The sequence below is a fragment of the Neolamprologus brichardi genome, chromosome 3, assembly GCF_056152115.1.
Source record: "Neolamprologus brichardi isolate AB-2024 chromosome 3, ASM5615211v1, whole genome shotgun sequence".
NCBI lineage: Eukaryota > Metazoa > Chordata > Actinopteri > Cichliformes > Cichlidae > Neolamprologus > Neolamprologus brichardi.
In genome coordinates this window covers 29446849-29465021 of record NC_142106.1, presented here as the reverse complement: position 1 = coordinate 29465021, position 18173 = coordinate 29446849, and the positions used below count along the sequence as shown (strand labels likewise).

The window sequence follows — 18173 nt, the reverse complement described above, 5'->3', positions numbered from 1 at the left end:
ATTGTGAAAGTGTAGGCTATACTGGTTGCAGGGTTTGCACATATAGACGCGGATAAGAAAAAAACAGCCCAAGAGGAGATTTCTAGATAAAAAGTAACCAATGGGAGATTCTCCTGATAAAGACAGAGATGGCCACTTGGCAGCGGTATACAGACAACAGTGATGTGCACAGTTTCAACAGGCAGTAATAAAACGTAAACCCCAATGATAGACAGTGTTGAACCTCTTTAGGCACTTGTCTGGGGAATTCATAAAGATGGTGTCCACACACCCACACCTTAGTCCACCGAGACACTTGCCTGACTGCATGTGTCCCTGGGTATGTTAAAAAATATATATGTGTCTGAAAAGTGTTTTGTTTTCTTTTTTTCTCGCAGTTGTATGTGACATAGTTTGGGAGACAAGCTAGCATAGGTTTATCACACACAGTCCCAATATTTCAAAACTGGGAAATGTTGGCTGCAGCGAATCAGATCAGTCAGAACAGACCAGGCAGGTCTGCATGGTCATATATCCTCTTTACATGTAATTTCTCTGAGCAGGCTGCATAGAAATGAGCTTTATCTTGATGATGGGTAGTTCACTTCCTCCTGTGTTAAGTCCCCACAGAACCATAACTTCTGCTTAAGGCATATACTGTTATAGGCCTCATCGTGCAAGGACAGACTGAAGCCCTGCATAGGAAATAAGAAAATAAGCATATTTTCATCTACATAGTGTGCAGAGGAAAACAGCACCTAGCATCAGTGTTGAAATATTTCACAACTTATTGGACAAAGTTCCACCAGTGTTCCTCCTGACCAAATAATTTCCTTATTGTAAAGAAATCTCCAGCTCAGCAAGGAAAAGACTTGTTCAGGAGAGGGAATGCTCGAACAGATTTGTCTTTAAAAATAATTGTTTATTTATTTTGTCCAATATAATTTTTGCGGACTGTGTAACATGTATACATACAGTATATACAGACAGGGTGCTGCAGTGGTGATAAGAAACTGAGTCATAACAGAGATGGTGGTTTATTTAAATGTTTAAATGCACTCTGCAGTTCATTATCTGGATCCATGTTCTCCTCTATTCTGAGGTGAATAAAGTTTAGGACAACACTCTGTTAAGTGTAACATATCTGAAGGCAGGATGTGGTTATGTTCTTCCTGCAGAAAAGTTATTAGAAAAGGACTCTAATCTCTCATCTTATCTTCACATCTAGCTTAGATACAGTTGTTTGTAGCAGTAAATGCAGGGTTTGTACTGTTAATGCAAAGTAGGACTGACTAGCAATAATAAGGGTCCAGTATTGATAATGTTTAATGGAAGTAGGAATGTATATTTATTTAGGCTGCTTTCTGTGACCTAAACATTTTGTTATAGCAAAAATAAGCAATGCTGTTGTACATCTTAACTGTTCCTAACAGTGTTTTAGAAAATCCTCTCAAATATCTTTTTTTAAAAACTAAGTTTAATTTAGTTTTAATGTGTTCTAGTTGGATTTTAAATAGCATGCCTACTTTAATCTTGCTGCATATCATGCAAGTTTATGACCGCTTGTTCTGCTTCTATGTTAATTGAAACCTCCCCCCACTCTCCACCCTCTCAGTTTTTTTTCTGCACTTACTTGTGAAGCCACAGTTTGACAGACAAGAAGAGGAAACAGACGTTGTTCCTCTCCCCACAGCGATGTTTGGTGGTCGACTTTGTTATCGTAGCTACTTCGTTAAGAGCATTGTGCTACTTCTCTGGGTCTGCCTCTACTGTAAGTACACCTGTGCTTTCAGATCTTTCTCAAATGTGTGTCACAAATACAATACTAATGTGTTGTATTTGTTTTTTGTTCTTTTCATAAACTCTGATACATGCTTAGTTAGTACATCAGAAGTGCTTCAGCTCTTGAGAAGTGACGTGTCTTCCTTGGAAGAGGCTTGCAGTGTATTTTTCTTGTGAGTTTCTAAACCTGGTGTTACAAAATGTAGCGGTGACCCTAAAGCTATAATATCATGTGCACTTGTGAACTTGAGAACTGGGCGCATTCATATAAAAGTATTAAGTATTTATAACTTAATGAACAGTGAACCTCTTACATCTTGTATTTCTAAACTGGCAGCTTGGTTTGCATCTTTGCTACTTCAGATTGCATCTGTTTAGAAATCTAATTGAAGAAACTTGCTTGCTGATTTTTTTATTTTGTATTTCTTAAGTATTCATAAGTATAACATGCAAGTGTTATTTGTATTGTATCCTTCTTATGCATAACTTCTCATGCAGTACAGTTCTATGTAGTAATTGATCTGACTGAAATGGGGGTGTGGACACATTTCAGAAGTCTTTTGTACAGACGTAATTATAAATAATAATTGATCTATGTGTTGATTCTCTTCTATTTAGAAACAAAAACAAAAGTAAGGAAAAAATACATGAAAAAACCTCTAGTGACTTGAAAGGACAAATAAACTCAGTATAGCAAATAGGAAAAAGCTGTGAGTCAGATGTGACACTAGCAACAGAAGCATTTCCTGTGTACTCTCCACCAGTTGCAGCAACAGTGGCCGAAAGTGATGAGCTCAGAACACAAGGGGCAGCTGTAAACTTTGTCCACAAATTCTGCAGTTGCACCATTTTTTTTAAATCAAAATGCAGCAGTTTTGGTAATCACACAGACAATTGTTGTGTTAAAGTATTAATTATTGCTATAAATAACCACTACTAATGAACAACTGCCTTCAGATGCCTGCAGTTGGTTTTCTCTTTGTTTGATTATTTATTTTTGTTTTTATTAATTTTTTTATTCATACACTTTTCTATTTATCCTAAAATTACTAACTAATTAATTATTGTTTGTCTATAGAGAAACCAACAACCTAGAAACATTTATGGAGCAATAATGTGTAATTATTTTTGCCATATTTAAAATTTTAGCTATGCAAGGTCACTCATACCATAAAAGTCAATTGACAAATGTCTTCATTCTGTAATAAGATTTTTTGTAATTTTCTCTTTTTTGTGATTGTTTAGTTTTGTTATTTTTGAATTAGCAATCACTGTTTGCATACTAAAACTAGAGGATATGGTTGCAGGTAATTTGGTCTTTTTTTTCTCACTAACTGACTGAACTTTGAACTTTCATGACGATCATACTCAGTTGTTTGTATGATTTTCAGATGTGGAGGCTTCCAGTAGAAAACATGTCATTCACAAAAAAGTTGGAGATACTGTGGAGCTTTCATCAGGCTTACCAACTGAAGGAGTGACTGTAGCAACGTGGAAATATGGACGAATAACAGTTGCAGGCAAAGATGAGAGTGTTTCTAAAAAATCTCCATTTAAGGACAGATCAGAGCTGAACCCTGAAGACTTTACTTTAACAGTGACAAAACTGACTCTTCAAGATTCTGGTGATTTCATTTTTGTCTCAGAGGTGAATGATGAGCAAAGGCCTTCAGTCACCATCACTCTGCAAGTTCATGGTAAGAGACATTTTTTTTTTGCTTGTTTGTTTTAATTAAACAAGGATCCTAATGAAAAATTAGCTCTTTTTTTAAACTTTCTTTCCTCTTTATTACTTTATTTATTACTTATTAAAATTTTCTGTGCCTTTTCAGCCACCTCAATGTGTTAACGTTAAATACTGGTTGTACATCATACTAATTAATTGACTTTTTTTATTTTTTTATTCTGAACTTTATGTCCATGTATCTGTTTATTAACACTAATCCATACAACTCATTATAAAATACAATGCGACAATTTGTAATAGTTTATTAGCCTAAGTTTTTTTTTAACTGCAAATCAACATTGTGTCTTTCCATAATTTTTCCAGTAACTTAAAAATTAAGATCAAGATTAAATCATTTATATATTTCTTCAAACCATGTATATACATATGTATATATATATATATATATATATATATATATATATATATATATATATATATATATATATATATATATATTATTTTTTTTTTAATATATATATATATATATATATATATATATATATATACTAGGGGTGCAACAATACACAAAATTCACGGTTCGGTTCAGTTCGATACTTTGGTAAAGTCGATACAAAAAAAATGTTCATGCCTTTTTAATTTGTCATTTATTACAATTATAAATATATATTTTAACTCAAAAGTACAGTTTTTAAATTTAATGTTGCTGAAACAACAAAGTAATAAAAATAATAAATCTATCTGATTGAGGAATCACTCATCTTTGGAAAAGAGAGTTTATTACAGAGAAATGTCTCTTTCCAAAATAAAAGCTATAATATACGCTTCTTCTGGGCTATATTCTCAGCAGCATATCAAACATATCAGGTCCCCATAAGGAGAATCATGTGCTAACGGCTGTCTAAATGACTCGGGTAAAGTTTGTAGCATGTGTGCTTGTTGTTTTTGTCTGCTTCCACTTGTCTTTGTACTAGGATGATGTCGCGTAAATGTGCAGTCATATTCGTTGTGTTCCCACTAGTGCTGTCAGCGTTAATCTGAAATGACGTTAACACCACAACACGTCAAATCTCCGTTAACGAGCTACCGCGGATCGCCCCGTGCATGGGGCTGGACAACACGTTAACGAGCAAACTGCACTAACGCACTAGTTCCCACCCATGTAATTGAGCATTGTGTGACACATCCAACATATTTTTTTTCTTTAGTCCATGACGCGCTTACCTTCAGGGTCATATGTCACATGAAAACCAAAATAGTTCCAAAGGCCAGATCTGAATGAGGGTGGGGGAGGTTCAATTTGCCATGTTGCAACGAGCTTAACTTCTGTCTCGCTAGCTTGCCCTGCGCTCAGTGAATCTGTGTTCGACTACTCCGCCTAGGCTGCACTGTCGAACGCTGATCCACTGAGCGCTCAACACAGACAGCATCGTCAGAAGGAAAGTTGATAAAATAAATTAAAAATTTTGTATTGTTCGATACATATGCGTACCGAACCGAAAGCACTGTATCGAACGGTTCAATATCAATACGAGTATCGTTGCACCCCTAATATATATATATATATATATATATATATATATATATATATACACACACACATAAAGATTTATATAATACATTTTCTGAAATCAGCACCACATATACTTGACCTGACACACTTTCTGTCTCCTCCTGTTTTCTCATTAGAGCCCATAACTAAGCCTGACATAAAAATCAATTCTACCTGGATTCCCTCAAATGAATCATGTAAAGTTCTGCTGGAGTGCAGCACAACTGCTGATGTCAGCTACAACTGGACTGTAGGAAAACAAACACTAACTGGTCCCATACAACAATATATCATCAGGAATCAAGGTGTCGAGACCAATTTCACCTGCACAGTTTCCAATCATGTCAGTGAGAAGTCTGCATTTCGAACAGTGAAGTGCAGCAACAGTACACAACAAGAACTAAAAGGTATAGGACACATAACAAGTGGATACGTTTATTTATAATATATTGATGCAATCCTCAGATCAAACATGACCATGAATATTGTAAAACTGTGAAATGATATAGCAGGATAAATAGTTTACATAGTATTGTGCAAACGTCTTGACGCACCCTTCAGTTCTGTATATTTTGCAAAGAATATAGGAAACTTGCAGTGATTCATTGAAGCATTTATAAATACAAATGTTAATACACTATATAAGGCAAAAACAGAGCTGAAAGTCAACATTCAGTGTCAACATCTTTATTTTTTAATGCGAGGAGTTCTCCTATGCAAGCTATCTTGTATTTTTTTTAATTGGGCTTCATCGCTAGTTCTCTAGGCTTTTCTGTGTTTATAATTTGATCAAATAATGCTCCAAACCATGATAGATACTATTCATTTGATGTAGATTTTTTAGGCATGCCACTTATTCTTTTTTCCTCCACTTGTCCAGTTTTCTCAGTGTTTTTTAAGGACACATTGCACACCATGCTGAGATATATAAAAAAAACTATTCAGCTAATAGCTCTTTGAAAATAACCTTGTTGGTGCAAAAACACTTTTTTTGCTTGAATAAATAGTATATTTTCCAAAAGGTTGCTGGCCTAAAGAGCCTGAAGGTTCTATGTAAAAATGGTTCTTTGTTATGTGTTTTAAGTTATTTGTTGACACAGCTCAGGGTTATCCCTGGAGGATACAAGGACTGGACTTAAAATTAGTAAAAATTAGTGTCCAAAGCCAGTGTCCAAAGTAAAACCTTGAAAGAACGTTTGGTCTTTTCCAGAAACATGGAGAAACTGTTGCTCAAATCCACTTTAAAAAATATGAGAACATCTGGTTTCTTGAAAGCAAAATATAAAGAAATGAAGGATGATTTGGGACCTTTGCACATTGCTCTAGATGATGATGTTTAATATAAGGTTAGACATTGAAGTCATCATTGTCATTCGACTTGTGAAAACTACTTATCTGCAATAATTTTGCTGGTATTGTTTTGGTTATTTTCATTTAATCGTAGGATGTTCTTAATATAATCAATGTCATCATTTGCAGGAAAAAAACATATTTTCCTTTACGTGGGTGCAGCTGGTGGATGTTTGGTGATAGTCACTATAGTCACTATAGTGGGAATTTGTTGCTGCAGAAAAAGACACATTGGTAAGAAACTCTTGATTATTTCCATTATTTAGCTATCATAATAATAAAATTAATAGTGCCATATTTTAGTAGTTTATCTGTTTGTTTGTTTTTTTCATTTGTAACCAGGAAGTGACACAAATGACCTCACAGTGTATGCTGATATTGGTGAGCTTACAAATGATGACGTAAGTATGCTTATTCACTATTAAACACATGAGTTTTTTTAGGAAAGTTTTGTGTTTCCTAAAAGTTTTACTTCAGTGATTCTACCTGTCTCTGTCCACTCTCAGGTGACTCTATCTACCGTGCAGCCTTGCTCGCTGTACGAAACCATTGATAATAGAGTCACCTCGGTTAAACCTGGGGTAAGAGCAAAACTTTGTTTGAGATACTTGTAAGATTAAATCTGTTGAAGAAATAATGTCAAGTCACTACAGTGTAGTGACCTGCCATTCTTTCTACCTTGTGCTGAGTATTTAGCACTTTTTATACTTCACTTTTTGTAAATACTGGTTAATGTTAGAACAGACCAAGTAACTGTGGATTTGATGTCTTTTTGTCACACTTACAGCCTCAGACTGTCTATGACAAGATCCAGCTTAATCGTGTGAGGAAGGTTTCAGTGTCCCCCTACCAAGATGTTTCCTAGATGGTGCACAGCTTTGTTTGTCCATTTTTGGTATAAACATAAAAAAGGTGGTATTTAACATTTTGCTTCTAACAACAATTATATAATGGGCAGAATAAGGAAATACAAGGTTAATAGGAAAACAAAAGAGGTAACATTTAATATGTGACTTTTGTAATATTGGAGTAAGTGTCTTATTTTCCTTTCTTTTTCTTTTGTAAGCTATATAAGGAAATGTCATTAACATTGTAAATTTTGTAAAATACAGAGTATATTGTGCTTTTTTTCTTCACATACATTGAATGGCATTCATGTGACTGTAATTATTCTCTTAATAATTATTTTATTTGCAATAGTTCTACCAATACTTTTTTATTGATATAAAACTACCTGCACAATCATGGTATGTGGTGCTCATTCTACTACAAATATGTCAGTCCCAAAATATAACACTGAATCAACAGACATCTTAATCAATGAAGTGATAGGTAACACTGAATCAGAGTTTTTGAACCATGACTATCCTCATTAACTCGGGGTTAAATCTTTATAGTATAGCCCTTAATTCTGCTGCCAGCCCCAGACTCCCTACCAGCCAACAAGCTGTTATATCCTGCTAATCAGAGCTATTGAATGGAAGAGTCACATCATCTCCAATCACTCCAATGGACCATTTATTGTGGTATCCACAATGGTGGATGATGGAGACTCACAATAGTTCCATAGCAGCACAGAAGATTGAGATGTACTTTTTAAAAGGAAGATGTTCAAAAATAAAACTCCATTCCATAAGTACACAAAGAAAAAAGTTAAGTTGTAACATACAATGCATGCCTAATGTCTTCATTAGGCGATTTAGGTGCTGTAAAAAAGTACAACTTTAGGATAATGTAACTGAAATTTTACCCGATGTTACAGAATTAGACAATAAATGTTTGGGGCTTTTTATGTTTGTTTGTTTTTTTGCAGTGGAGTTGAAGTTAAAAATAGATAAATATATTCAATTCAATACATTCTTAAACTTATCTAGGTGGCAGTATCTGTTTAGAGATATTCAGATATTTTATGGTTAAAATGCGTGCGAATATGTATGCAACTGCATACAAAATTGTATGTGGTATGTAAATATTGTAACACAATTATAGAATTAAATAGTCTATCTCTCAGTTTAAATTTGCCAGTAATCACTGACAGAACTATTTGAGGCCTCTGTATATCACGTGCCAACCTGAATTCTGAACACCACTGACATGACTCTGACTTGCTCAAGGGGTCTGCTACCAGTGTTCCTCCCACTGTGTAACTCAGTGATCCAACTTAGCATAAGTGTCAACTTTGTAGTGCCATGGAGTGAAGCACATACAAACATTTGATGTATATACACACAACTTAATTATTCTGAATTAAATGATTAAAGTAATAAAACTAGAAGTAGTAATGTGTTGTGACCAATTTGCAACTAAATTCCTAGAGTGGATGGGTTACCATCATAAGTACAACTTCAAAGTAAAGAAAATCCAAGAGAAACAAATATAAATGAATACGTCTTGATGCTTTCCTGTATGATTCTCAATCATCCAGGAAAGTAAATCTCCAAAAGTTGATTCTGTTCATCTGGATGTAGCATTTTGTGGGAGAAACGTTTCATCACTCATCCGAGTGACTTCTTTAGTCTCAGCTGACTGCAGCTTTCCCCAATCTTATAAACAGCACATTTGCATAATGACTGAAACCAGCCCAATGAAGGAACAATGGGCTGTGAGGTCAGTTCCTTAATCAGAATTATGCAAATTCTCATGACCGTTGATCAACAACCACTGACCAAAACCCACTGATCAAAGACCACTGATCAATGGCCATGAGTACCATTCACAGACAGTTGGGGAATGGCTGCAATCACAGCATTGTAAGATGACACTTGAAGAAGTCACTTGGATGAGTGATGAAACGTTTCTCCCACAAAACGCTACGTCCAGATGAACAGAATCAACTTTTGGAGATAGAAATTAATACATGATTTTAACAGTCCTAACGGCATCCAACTAGATAAATCATTTTAAAAAAAATAGTTTTTCTCATTTCCTATATAAAGGTTATACCTTTATTTACAATTACATTACATAATATTATCCAAAACAAATGTACCCAAGTTTGTGTGAACACATTAAAAATTAACTTGCAAGAATGCAAAATTCATATGGTAAAATGATTTGGATTTGGAAAATAATTCAGAAAGAACATTCAGCTTCATTTTGCACAAAGTACTTGTAAACACAACTGAACGCAGCACAAACAAAACAAAACAAAAGACAAACAGGTAGAGTGAGCTGAAATAATATGGACAACACTGGGTTGCTATAACTGTTACTTACTTCTGTACATACTAGAGGTGGACCGATCCGATATTATGTATCGGGATTGGTCCGATAATGACCTAAATTACTGGATTGGATATTGGAGAGAAAGAAAAAATGTAATTCGATCTATTAACTATCACGAAAGCACCTCACAAAACTTGCGACATGGTGTAACTCAGCTCATAACCTAAGCACGTCAGAGTAGTATGCGTCAGGCAATAGAGCAGCTGTGGAGTGCGAGACCAGTCGGCGGTCTGGTGCAGCATTTAGAGCCTCGCTACCAAACTGGCATTTCATCTCTGAGAAAGCTATCCCAGAGAAGTAAAGCAAGTGTGTAAGTTCATCTCTGAATGTTTGTAAAGTATTTCCACATTAAACAACCGATATATGGAACTGGACTGGCCATCGGCCGCCGATGGTGATTTTTTGTTTTTATGAGCCGATGTTGTTCATTATTATTGTTATTATTATTATTATTATTATTATTATTATTATTATTATTATTATTATTATTATGTAACAGTATAAACAATGAAAGGTGGTGGATTGGCCAATTGGTCATATTCGACTCTGGGCTGGAACAATTACAGCCGAGGTGACATGAATGAGTTGAAGGGAAGTTATGAACTGTTTCTGAGAGACAAATAACACCAGGATCCTTTTCTAAATAGTACTTTTCTTTCTTATTCTCATTTAAAATGTCTAGCTTTTAATAAATAGTTATCTCAATCTTACAACCAAAGTTTTTATCTGATGTAAAATGTATAGAAATCCATTATTGTATTTAGTAAATATAAATTCTAATATATACCCGAGTAATAGTAGTACCTATAGTACTTTTTCCTTTGGGAAGGTACCATATGTGCAGTCAGCAGTTCTGTTGAAGAAAGATGTTGAATCTATGTATTTATTGTAGAAAAATAATTGATTTCTCTGCATTTACTTTACATGTGCATTAAATTAAAGCCGATTATGTCGATTAAGCATCACAAGGCGGAGGGTGGGGGGCGTGGTTCCCTATTTTTTTTGCTGGGAGTTGGCAACCCTATTAGTTAGGTTGTTTAATATTTCTGCTAAGTACTCTTTAAAATACCAGAATAGGGAGGATGGTGTAGGTTAGATTGATCAGTATTGTTGAACTATGAATTATTTTGGGTGCATTTTTTGCATACAGGTATAACAGAATAGCTTTTGTGTTTTGTTTTTTAAAACTTGAGTAGGAACTTATACACAATGCAGCAAGATATTTAAAAAAAAATGTATTTATTAGAAAATACACTATCTCGGATTCATATCAGTATTGGCAGATATCCAAATTTTTGATATTCGTATCAGACATAGAAAAGTGTCGTGCCATTTCTAGTACATAAAGTAGCAAAAAAAATAGAGAGGGGGCGAGATTTACATTTAAGATAATAAAATATTTTAAAAAGGCAAAAAAAACAAAAAACATATTTGAGATAATTTAAGAATCCTGACCGCCTATACAATAGTGGGTAATGCTCACCATGTCTGAGTTTTGACACTTGATTTTTTAACTTTATCATTTAGATAACTGATGTTTTCTTAATACTGTGTCCATCTTCTGATGATTCTGCCACAATGCATTCATTCAAATACGACGGTTGTCTTCAATCTGTCTTCAGGTATGTTTTTGAAATCGTTCAGGAATTCTTGTTGAGGCTGTTGTGACATTCTTGAAGCTGTTATGACATATAATAACATAGAAAGGAACTTGGTTATTTTGTCATTGTATTTAAAAAAGTGTAATTAATCCTAGCAACCAGATAAAACTGAAACAGAAACTTACCTTTGGGCTTTGATCACCCAAGTATATTGATTTGATTTCTTTTCTGCTCTTCCTCTCTTGGTCTTTGTGCTGCCACTAAAAATTTAAATGTAACATAAACAAAATTTACAACCTAATAAATTGTATAAAGTGATCCATATTAATTTGAATACCAGCTGCTGCTGGACATAGAGAGGCAACAATATTTTCATTTGTTGCCTCCTGGGTCTGGAGGTGTACTGTAAACACACAATGAAGCACAATTCAAACAGAATAGAAATACAAATCTTTAACTAACTAAAGTAATAAAGTAAATCTGCTCCTTGACAGGGAACTAGCAATATATCAGCAGACTAGTGGCTCTGAAAGCTAAAATTAGCTACTAATCTCTATCTAGCCTATATTAGCTAACATTTATAATGCTGTTTGGAGAACAAGTAAGTAAAAGTTTTGTGTAATCAAATTACTTCTTCATCTTTTTTCTGCCACAGCAACGCAAGTCACATTTTTGAGTGGCAAACCATCCTGTGTGATAGCGCTTTAACATCAAGAACACTGGACATTAAAACATATTTTAATTCCACCGTGTCACCAGTAGACAAGTTGGCAGAACATAACATTAGAAACCAATGATACAAAATAACACTAAATTTTACTATTACAATGTATTTAACATACAAACACACAACTAAAAAATAACAAAAAATATAATCTATTATTTTATTAGTCAGCGATGATCCCACAGTATCAAAACAGTTTGCACTATTGCCATATTTCTGGTAAAGTTTGTTTAAAATCTGCTCCACTGATTTATGCCATCGAATGACCTCTTTGTCCTTTTTGTCTTTTTCTGCTGCATCAAAGAAAGTCTTATTTATCAATGACAAACCAGGCCAGCTGTTGTAGCATCATAACATTCAGAACACTGGACATTTAAACCCATTTTCATTGTATCCTGTCTTCAATAGACAAGTTGACAAAATATAGCATTAGAAGACAACGAGAGCTGACTAGGTTAAAACTTTGAGGGGTGCTCAACCTCCAGTCATACTGCCATATATTCAGTACCTGGTATTTAATATTAATTGAATAATCTGCTTGCACATGTAGTCAACTCTTTTCACGTGTAAACCTAATTTCAGTGAGGTACACATCACTATTTTATCTTCAAAAGCAACTTAAATAGTTGTATTATATAGTGCAGTGTCTACGAGTGATTCAGAATGAATCAAAAAATTAGGTTGGAGGCGAAACCGTTACACACTGTTTTAGTTTTAACCACAAAAAGGGAGTCTACCAAATCATGTGTAATCAGAACAATATGCAGTTTTTCTATGTTTCATGTAAAGTGTTATGGAATTACCTCCTTGTCTTCTTTGTACCAGAGCCACTGCATTCTGAGTTATTAATGACAAGTCACTCTGCAGGCTGTACGATTTCACTGTAACATCAAGAACACTGGACATTAAAACTTGTTTTCCTTCTATCCTGTCTTCAGTTGGCAGAATATAACACTAGAAGACGATGTCAGAAAATAATACTGAAATACATGATTATTATTACAGTTGCTATACTTGTTTTTAGGGGCTGACCACCTCAAAAGGGGGTCTAACCTCACATATGGCTGATGCTGATACTTCACTGCTTTCTAGTGTTCTGCACACAGAGGAGGAAACTGAATAAACATTATCTTCTGGGGGTGATTTTTTTCCCTCTTACCTCGATAACGATAAATCATATAAGATATGATGCCACATATCCCAAGGACGATAATGACAAAAATTACAATATTTCCAGCACAGTACTGTGTCCCTGTTGTTGGTGAAGGTGGAGTCGTACAATTTGAAACTATACAGAGAGAAAAAAAAAACATAAGCATCAAAAATGTGAATTACTCAACTGGTGTCAACTGGTTTGTCTGATTTAGTTTCAATTTAGAGCTCTTACAACAAAGGATGCATTGACACCAGCACTGGTTACTAAAGCTGGATCTTTTGTTTAATCTTCATCTCAGCCTATGTTGTGCTTACATGTTACAGAATGTGTCCCATTCAACAACTTACCACAGATCTTACTCTCACACTTTGGTGTGACAGGTTTGGATGAAACACTCTCTGTATCTCTGCTGGAGATGCAGGTAAAACTGGCAAAGTTCTCTTTGGTGTTGACAAATGCAAAAAGCTGTGCAGAGCTGTCACTGGGATTACTCTTGTTGATGGTGAGCACACTGACTGGTTCAACTCTCCAGGAGAGGTTAACACCCTCATCCAGATAAGAGCAGTTCACCACCATTAAACAGCCACTTTCTACAGATGTGCTCGTAACTATCTTGATGGATGGCTGCTGGAGCTTTTCTGCAAGGATGGAGAGTGAAAATTATAAATTCACACAAAGTAAAGACATGCCTGAATAGCTTAATTGAAACCAAGTAATATATTTGATTGTAGACGGCTAAATTTGATATTTATGCAGCATAGATGCAATCAAAATAAAGACAAAGTCAGTAATAGTCCATAAATGCTGCAATTATTTAAAATAAGATAAGCAATAGATGATTTAGATGATGCAACACAAAAGTCAAAATATAAAGGATTAACACAGTTTTATTTATACATCACTTACGTTTTGCTGTGAGTTTAATCTGATTTACTTTATCGTCACCATCACTGTTGCGTAATTCTACATTGTATTCAATGGCATCACTTTCCTTCAGGTTGTGAATTGTTAGGTCACCTATAGAATAAAATACATTGAAACAAAATCAAGAAAGAAAGAAAACTCCAATTCCTTTACAATAAAAAAGCTGATAAATGTCACCTGATGTTTTGCTAAGACTGAGTCTCCCTGCGTACTGAGGGACACGTTCAGTGTTTATTTTGTCATTGCGATAAGTGGCAATCAAAGTGATGTTGGTGAATATTGACCACTCAATTTCGGTGAGACTCCATGATGGGTCGACTCCTGCCGGCAACGTGGCATTTTCTCCAAGATACCCAGAGATTTCCTGAGGTGATTTAGCTACTGCTGCTAAATAAATACATAAACACATTTAGTAACACTATACATTATCTCTCAGGTTTAAACATTAAAAAAAGGAATGAAAAGAACTCCTATAAATACTCGCAACTTTAAGCATCAAAAGCTCCAGTATTCTGATCTTTGAACATTTTTACAGGTTATTTCATGTGAATTTTTAAATACAAGAATCATGAAATGTTGTTTGCTTTCATTTCAATCATCCACAAATATGTGATTATCATAAAATGGCTAATGAAAGCTATCTGTCATACAATTACATAATGGTCAATCATCCAGGTAAGGAAATCCCAAAAAGTTGATTCTTTTCATCTGGACGTCTCCCACTGAAAACATGATCCAGATGAACGGAATAAACTTTTAGGGATTCTTATTTTCCTGGTTTTTTGAGCAGCATTTGCAGTAGTTTCAATGATAAGTAGGCAATATTAAACATCTAGTGTCAAGATATTTTTCTTTTTGGTTAAAACTCCCAATGACACCATTAGTCTAGACAGAGAAGTGCTTCCGACAATTTTAATTAATTAATTATTTTTTTAAGTGTAAGCTAGGTTACATACAGATTTAAAATATATAATCTCTCAGGATAAACAAAATCGCACTAAAAATGGTCAAGCTAATAAATTGCACAATACAAATGTATGTTAATGAACACTAAACATAGGGAATTGAGATTGAGTCAAGAGCGTTAACCTCTTAAGCCCCAAGCCTAACTGATCTCCTGCCTTTTGCCCCCGTATCAGGGGGCAAAAGGCAGGAGATCAGTTAGGCTTGGGGCTTAAGAGGTTAACAATGTGTTCTATAAGAGAAACGGAAATGAATGTAACAGCAGCCATTTTGCACACCCGTTAATCAAACTTCCTCCTTTTTTATAATAAGAACAACAGTAAATTGTTCTACTATACTCACTGTTCTTGGCATAAATCTAAAAGTTAAATGATAAGATTCACATCATTTACATCCAGCATGTGAGGCAATTATTTCACAAGTTAGGTTTTGTACCTAAAGAAACGAGTAAGTTTCTTTAGGTACAAAGAAAGATGTGCCAGACCTCAAGTCTGGCACATCTTTCAATGATAAATAGCTTCAGATAATGTACACGGAACATACCTTGAAAGAAAAGAATAAGAAGTGTTGGCAGTCTCATGGTAGCTGACATTAAAGTGGCAGTGACTTCCTGTTGTTTTGTCTACGCTACATCACTTCTTGTTCCTCTTTAGCTGCTTCCTTTAACACCCACCACAACGGATCACCTGCCTCATTCACACCAACCCTTTGCCACATCCATAAACGTTTTTCCTTTATTATTTCTTCATTACAGTTCCATATTCAGCATCCTTTTTCCAATATGTCGACATTCAGAAAGAAATGTTGCTCGCAATAACACATTGCGAGCAAGCACAAATGCAAAAACTGACGGAGAGAGGGGCTACTATTCTGTGTGTATATGGATAATAGCAAACACTGAAATACATTTTTTGCACGCAGCAATGAATTTTTTTCACTCAAATTTAGCTTTTCTTCGCTCAAAATAAATTTCTTCTCAAAATGCAACACTTGCACCTGCAATTTTTTTTATGTGCGCTCAGAATAGTGGCACAAAAATAACACCATACTGCACTTCCTGATTAACTATCTGTCCTCCATCTGTTCTCCTGTCTCTCATTTTTCATCCATCAACTTCTCAAACTACTCCTTGCACCTTCTCAGCATGCTATTTTCCTTCATTTTGATCTCTATCCTTAAATCATCCTAACCTGCTGCATATCCTTTCTCTCTGCCAGGCCAATCAAGATCATATCTATTCAATTAGATTCAATTTTATTTATATAGCGCCAAATCAAAACAACAGTCGCCTCAAGGCACTTTATATTGTAAGGTAGACCCTAGAATAATACATACAGAGAAAATCCCAACAATCAAATGACCCCCTATGAGCAAGCACTTTGGTTATAGTGGGAAGGAAAAACTCCCTTTTAACAGGAAGAAACCTCCAGCAGAACCAGGTTCAGGAAGGGGCGGGGCCAACTGCTGCGACCAGTTGGGGTGAGAGAAGGAAGACAGGTTAGAAGACATGCTGTGGAAGAGAGACAGAGATTAATAATAAGTATGATTCAATGCAGAGAGGTCTATTAACACATAGTGAGTGAGAAAGGTGACTATTGCTGAAGTCTGGGACAAATTGCGTTCCTTTTCAGCTCAATATGAAACGCATAATATTTTCCCTGAATACTAGACGATTCCGGGACAGCTGGCAACTCTAATAATTAACCTTATGAATTAAATAAAGTTCACTATCAGTAACATCATAGCACCCACCCAGCTGTGTAGAAACTCCATCATGCTAGCTAGTACGCAGTACGGGTTATTGTAACTGACTGTAAAAAGTCAGCACAAAGAAAATAAACTACACCTAAACTTGGTTTATATCTGACCCAGATAGACTGCAGGTCATACGTTGTCACCTGAAGTTCAGTTCACCTTACACTGGGACTGGGGGCCACCTCGGGTCTCTCCTCCTCCTGCCTCACCTGCTGGCCTCCACCACTTGCTAATGTTATTGCTAATGTTATTGAATCTGTGGAAGCTCCGCAATAGCCACCACCAAACAATTGAGTTATTTTTACACAACGGCCAGCATCTGGCCAATCCACCAGCTTTCAGTGTTTATACCGTTACAAACAAAAACAAAAAAGACCCATCTGCCCATAAAAACGAAAAATCACCATCGGCCCACCGGGCAATTGCCCTCTATGCCCGATGGCCAGTCCAGCTATGGTTTCCTGGGTGAGAGAGCACCTTTTTGTTGTTGTTGTGCTAAGCTAATAGGTAGAATGCTCGAGAGCGAGGATGGAAAAAAGGGAGAGTAGAAAAGTACGAGTTGTCATCGAGCAAAAACAGGAGCTGGAAGCATGTAAATATAATAATAACCACTGCAGCCAAGAAGAGTGCCTGAGGAGCCCAGTTGTAAGTAAGCTATTAAGACTCAACTGTATGCTGTGTTTGTGTTTTCCTCCAAAACAATAAGCTTGGTTCGAGCAGTCTTTCAACGCCTCTCTCTGTCTCTCGCAAGCAAAGTTGACCCACACAACAAAGTAAAGCTAGTTTTCAGCTAAGAGCCCGACACGGAACCCGACATATTAGCCAGAGGTCCCTTTACCATGGTTCGGCACCGCGGACCTTCAGTAACAGTAATAAATCACACAGCATTAGTACATTCACGTAGTTGTAAAAAGCATGGTAATATATTAAGTAATCCAAAGTATTCAGAATACGTTACTCTCATTGAGTAACGTAACGGAATACGTCACAAAATACATTTTGGGACATGTATTTTGTAATCTGTAGTGGAATACATTTTAAAAGTAACCTTCCCAACACTGACTAAGGGAGGATTCAGGGTCACCTGGTCCAGCCCTAACTATATGCTTTAGCAAAAAGGAAAGTTTTAAGCCTAACCCTCCTCTTGTGTTAGCTTTCTGTTATCATCTCTTATGTTAACGGGTCGGTTTTGACCCGTGAATTAAATCAGTTATAAAATACACTAAAAACAATAAGTGATCATCCAATTTGTTTCTCATCTCTTGGTTATCTTGTTAGGCTTCCTTATCCATGAAAATGTTGGTTTTAATACTTTTGGTGTGGGCCTGTGGGTCTTTTTTTTGTCACTATACCCCTCGATTTCGATTAAAAAATTTTTTAAAATTAACCTCAAGAGAATCACATTAATAAATAAAAGGTTTTTGTGTTACCTGACTATTACTGAGGGGTATAGGACACATCTCTTAAATAAATCT

General features: G+C 35.5%; 2 protein-coding genes across 2 annotated transcripts; one reads left to right on the top strand and one right to left on the bottom strand.

Annotated features, from left to right (window-relative positions):
• The first annotated feature begins 1647 nt into the window (after positions 1 to 1647).
• LOC118455782 (CD48 antigen-like) lies at positions 1648 to 7227 on the top strand. Its single transcript, XM_087839299.1, has 7 exons — positions 1648 to 1750; positions 3153 to 3458; positions 5138 to 5407; positions 6480 to 6584; positions 6693 to 6751; positions 6857 to 6931; positions 7138 to 7227. The coding sequence occupies exons 1-7, from the start codon at positions 1675 to 1677 to the stop codon at positions 7213 to 7215; spliced, it is 969 nt and encodes a 322-aa protein (XP_087695425.1). The 5' UTR covers positions 1648 to 1674; the 3' UTR covers positions 7216 to 7227.
• Positions 7228 to 11374: 4147 nt separating this feature from the next.
• On the bottom strand, positions 11375 to 15535 carry LOC118455788 (SLAM family member 9-like). Its single transcript, XM_087839298.1, has 7 exons — positions 15487 to 15535; positions 14158 to 14367; positions 13963 to 14073; positions 13404 to 13694; positions 13060 to 13188; positions 12704 to 12781; positions 11375 to 11436 (listed from the first exon to the last, which is right to left on the bottom strand). The coding sequence occupies exons 1-7, from the start codon at positions 15533 to 15535 to the stop codon at positions 11375 to 11377; spliced, it is 930 nt and encodes a 309-aa protein (XP_087695424.1).
• Between the last annotated feature and the right edge of the window lie 2638 nt (positions 15536 to 18173).

Bases quoted from the DNA above. Each gene is read 5' to 3' on its own strand.
- LOC118455782 (XM_087839299.1), top strand. From the start codon at position 1,675: ATGTTTGGTGGTCGACTTTGTTATCGTAGCTACTTCGTTAAGAGCATT. The intron at 1,751-3,152 runs GTAAGTACACCT...TATGATTTTCAG, and splicing joins TCTCTGGGTCTGCCTCTACT to ATGTGGAGGCTTCCAGTAGA. The intron at 6,932-7,137 runs GTAAGAGCAAAA...TCACACTTACAG, and splicing joins TCACCTCGGTTAAACCTGGG to CCTCAGACTGTCTATGACAA.
- LOC118455788 (XM_087839298.1), bottom strand. From the start codon at position 15,535: ATGTCAGCTACCATGAGACTGCCAACACTTCTTATTCTTTTCTTTCAA. The intron at 14,368-15,486 runs GTATGTTCCGTG...GTATTTATTTAG, and splicing joins TCTTATTCTTTTCTTTCAAG to CAGCAGTAGCTAAATCACCT. The intron at 13,695-13,962 runs GTAAGTGATGTA...CCATCCTTGCAG, and splicing joins GATTAAACTCACAGCAAAAC to AAAAGCTCCAGCAGCCATCC.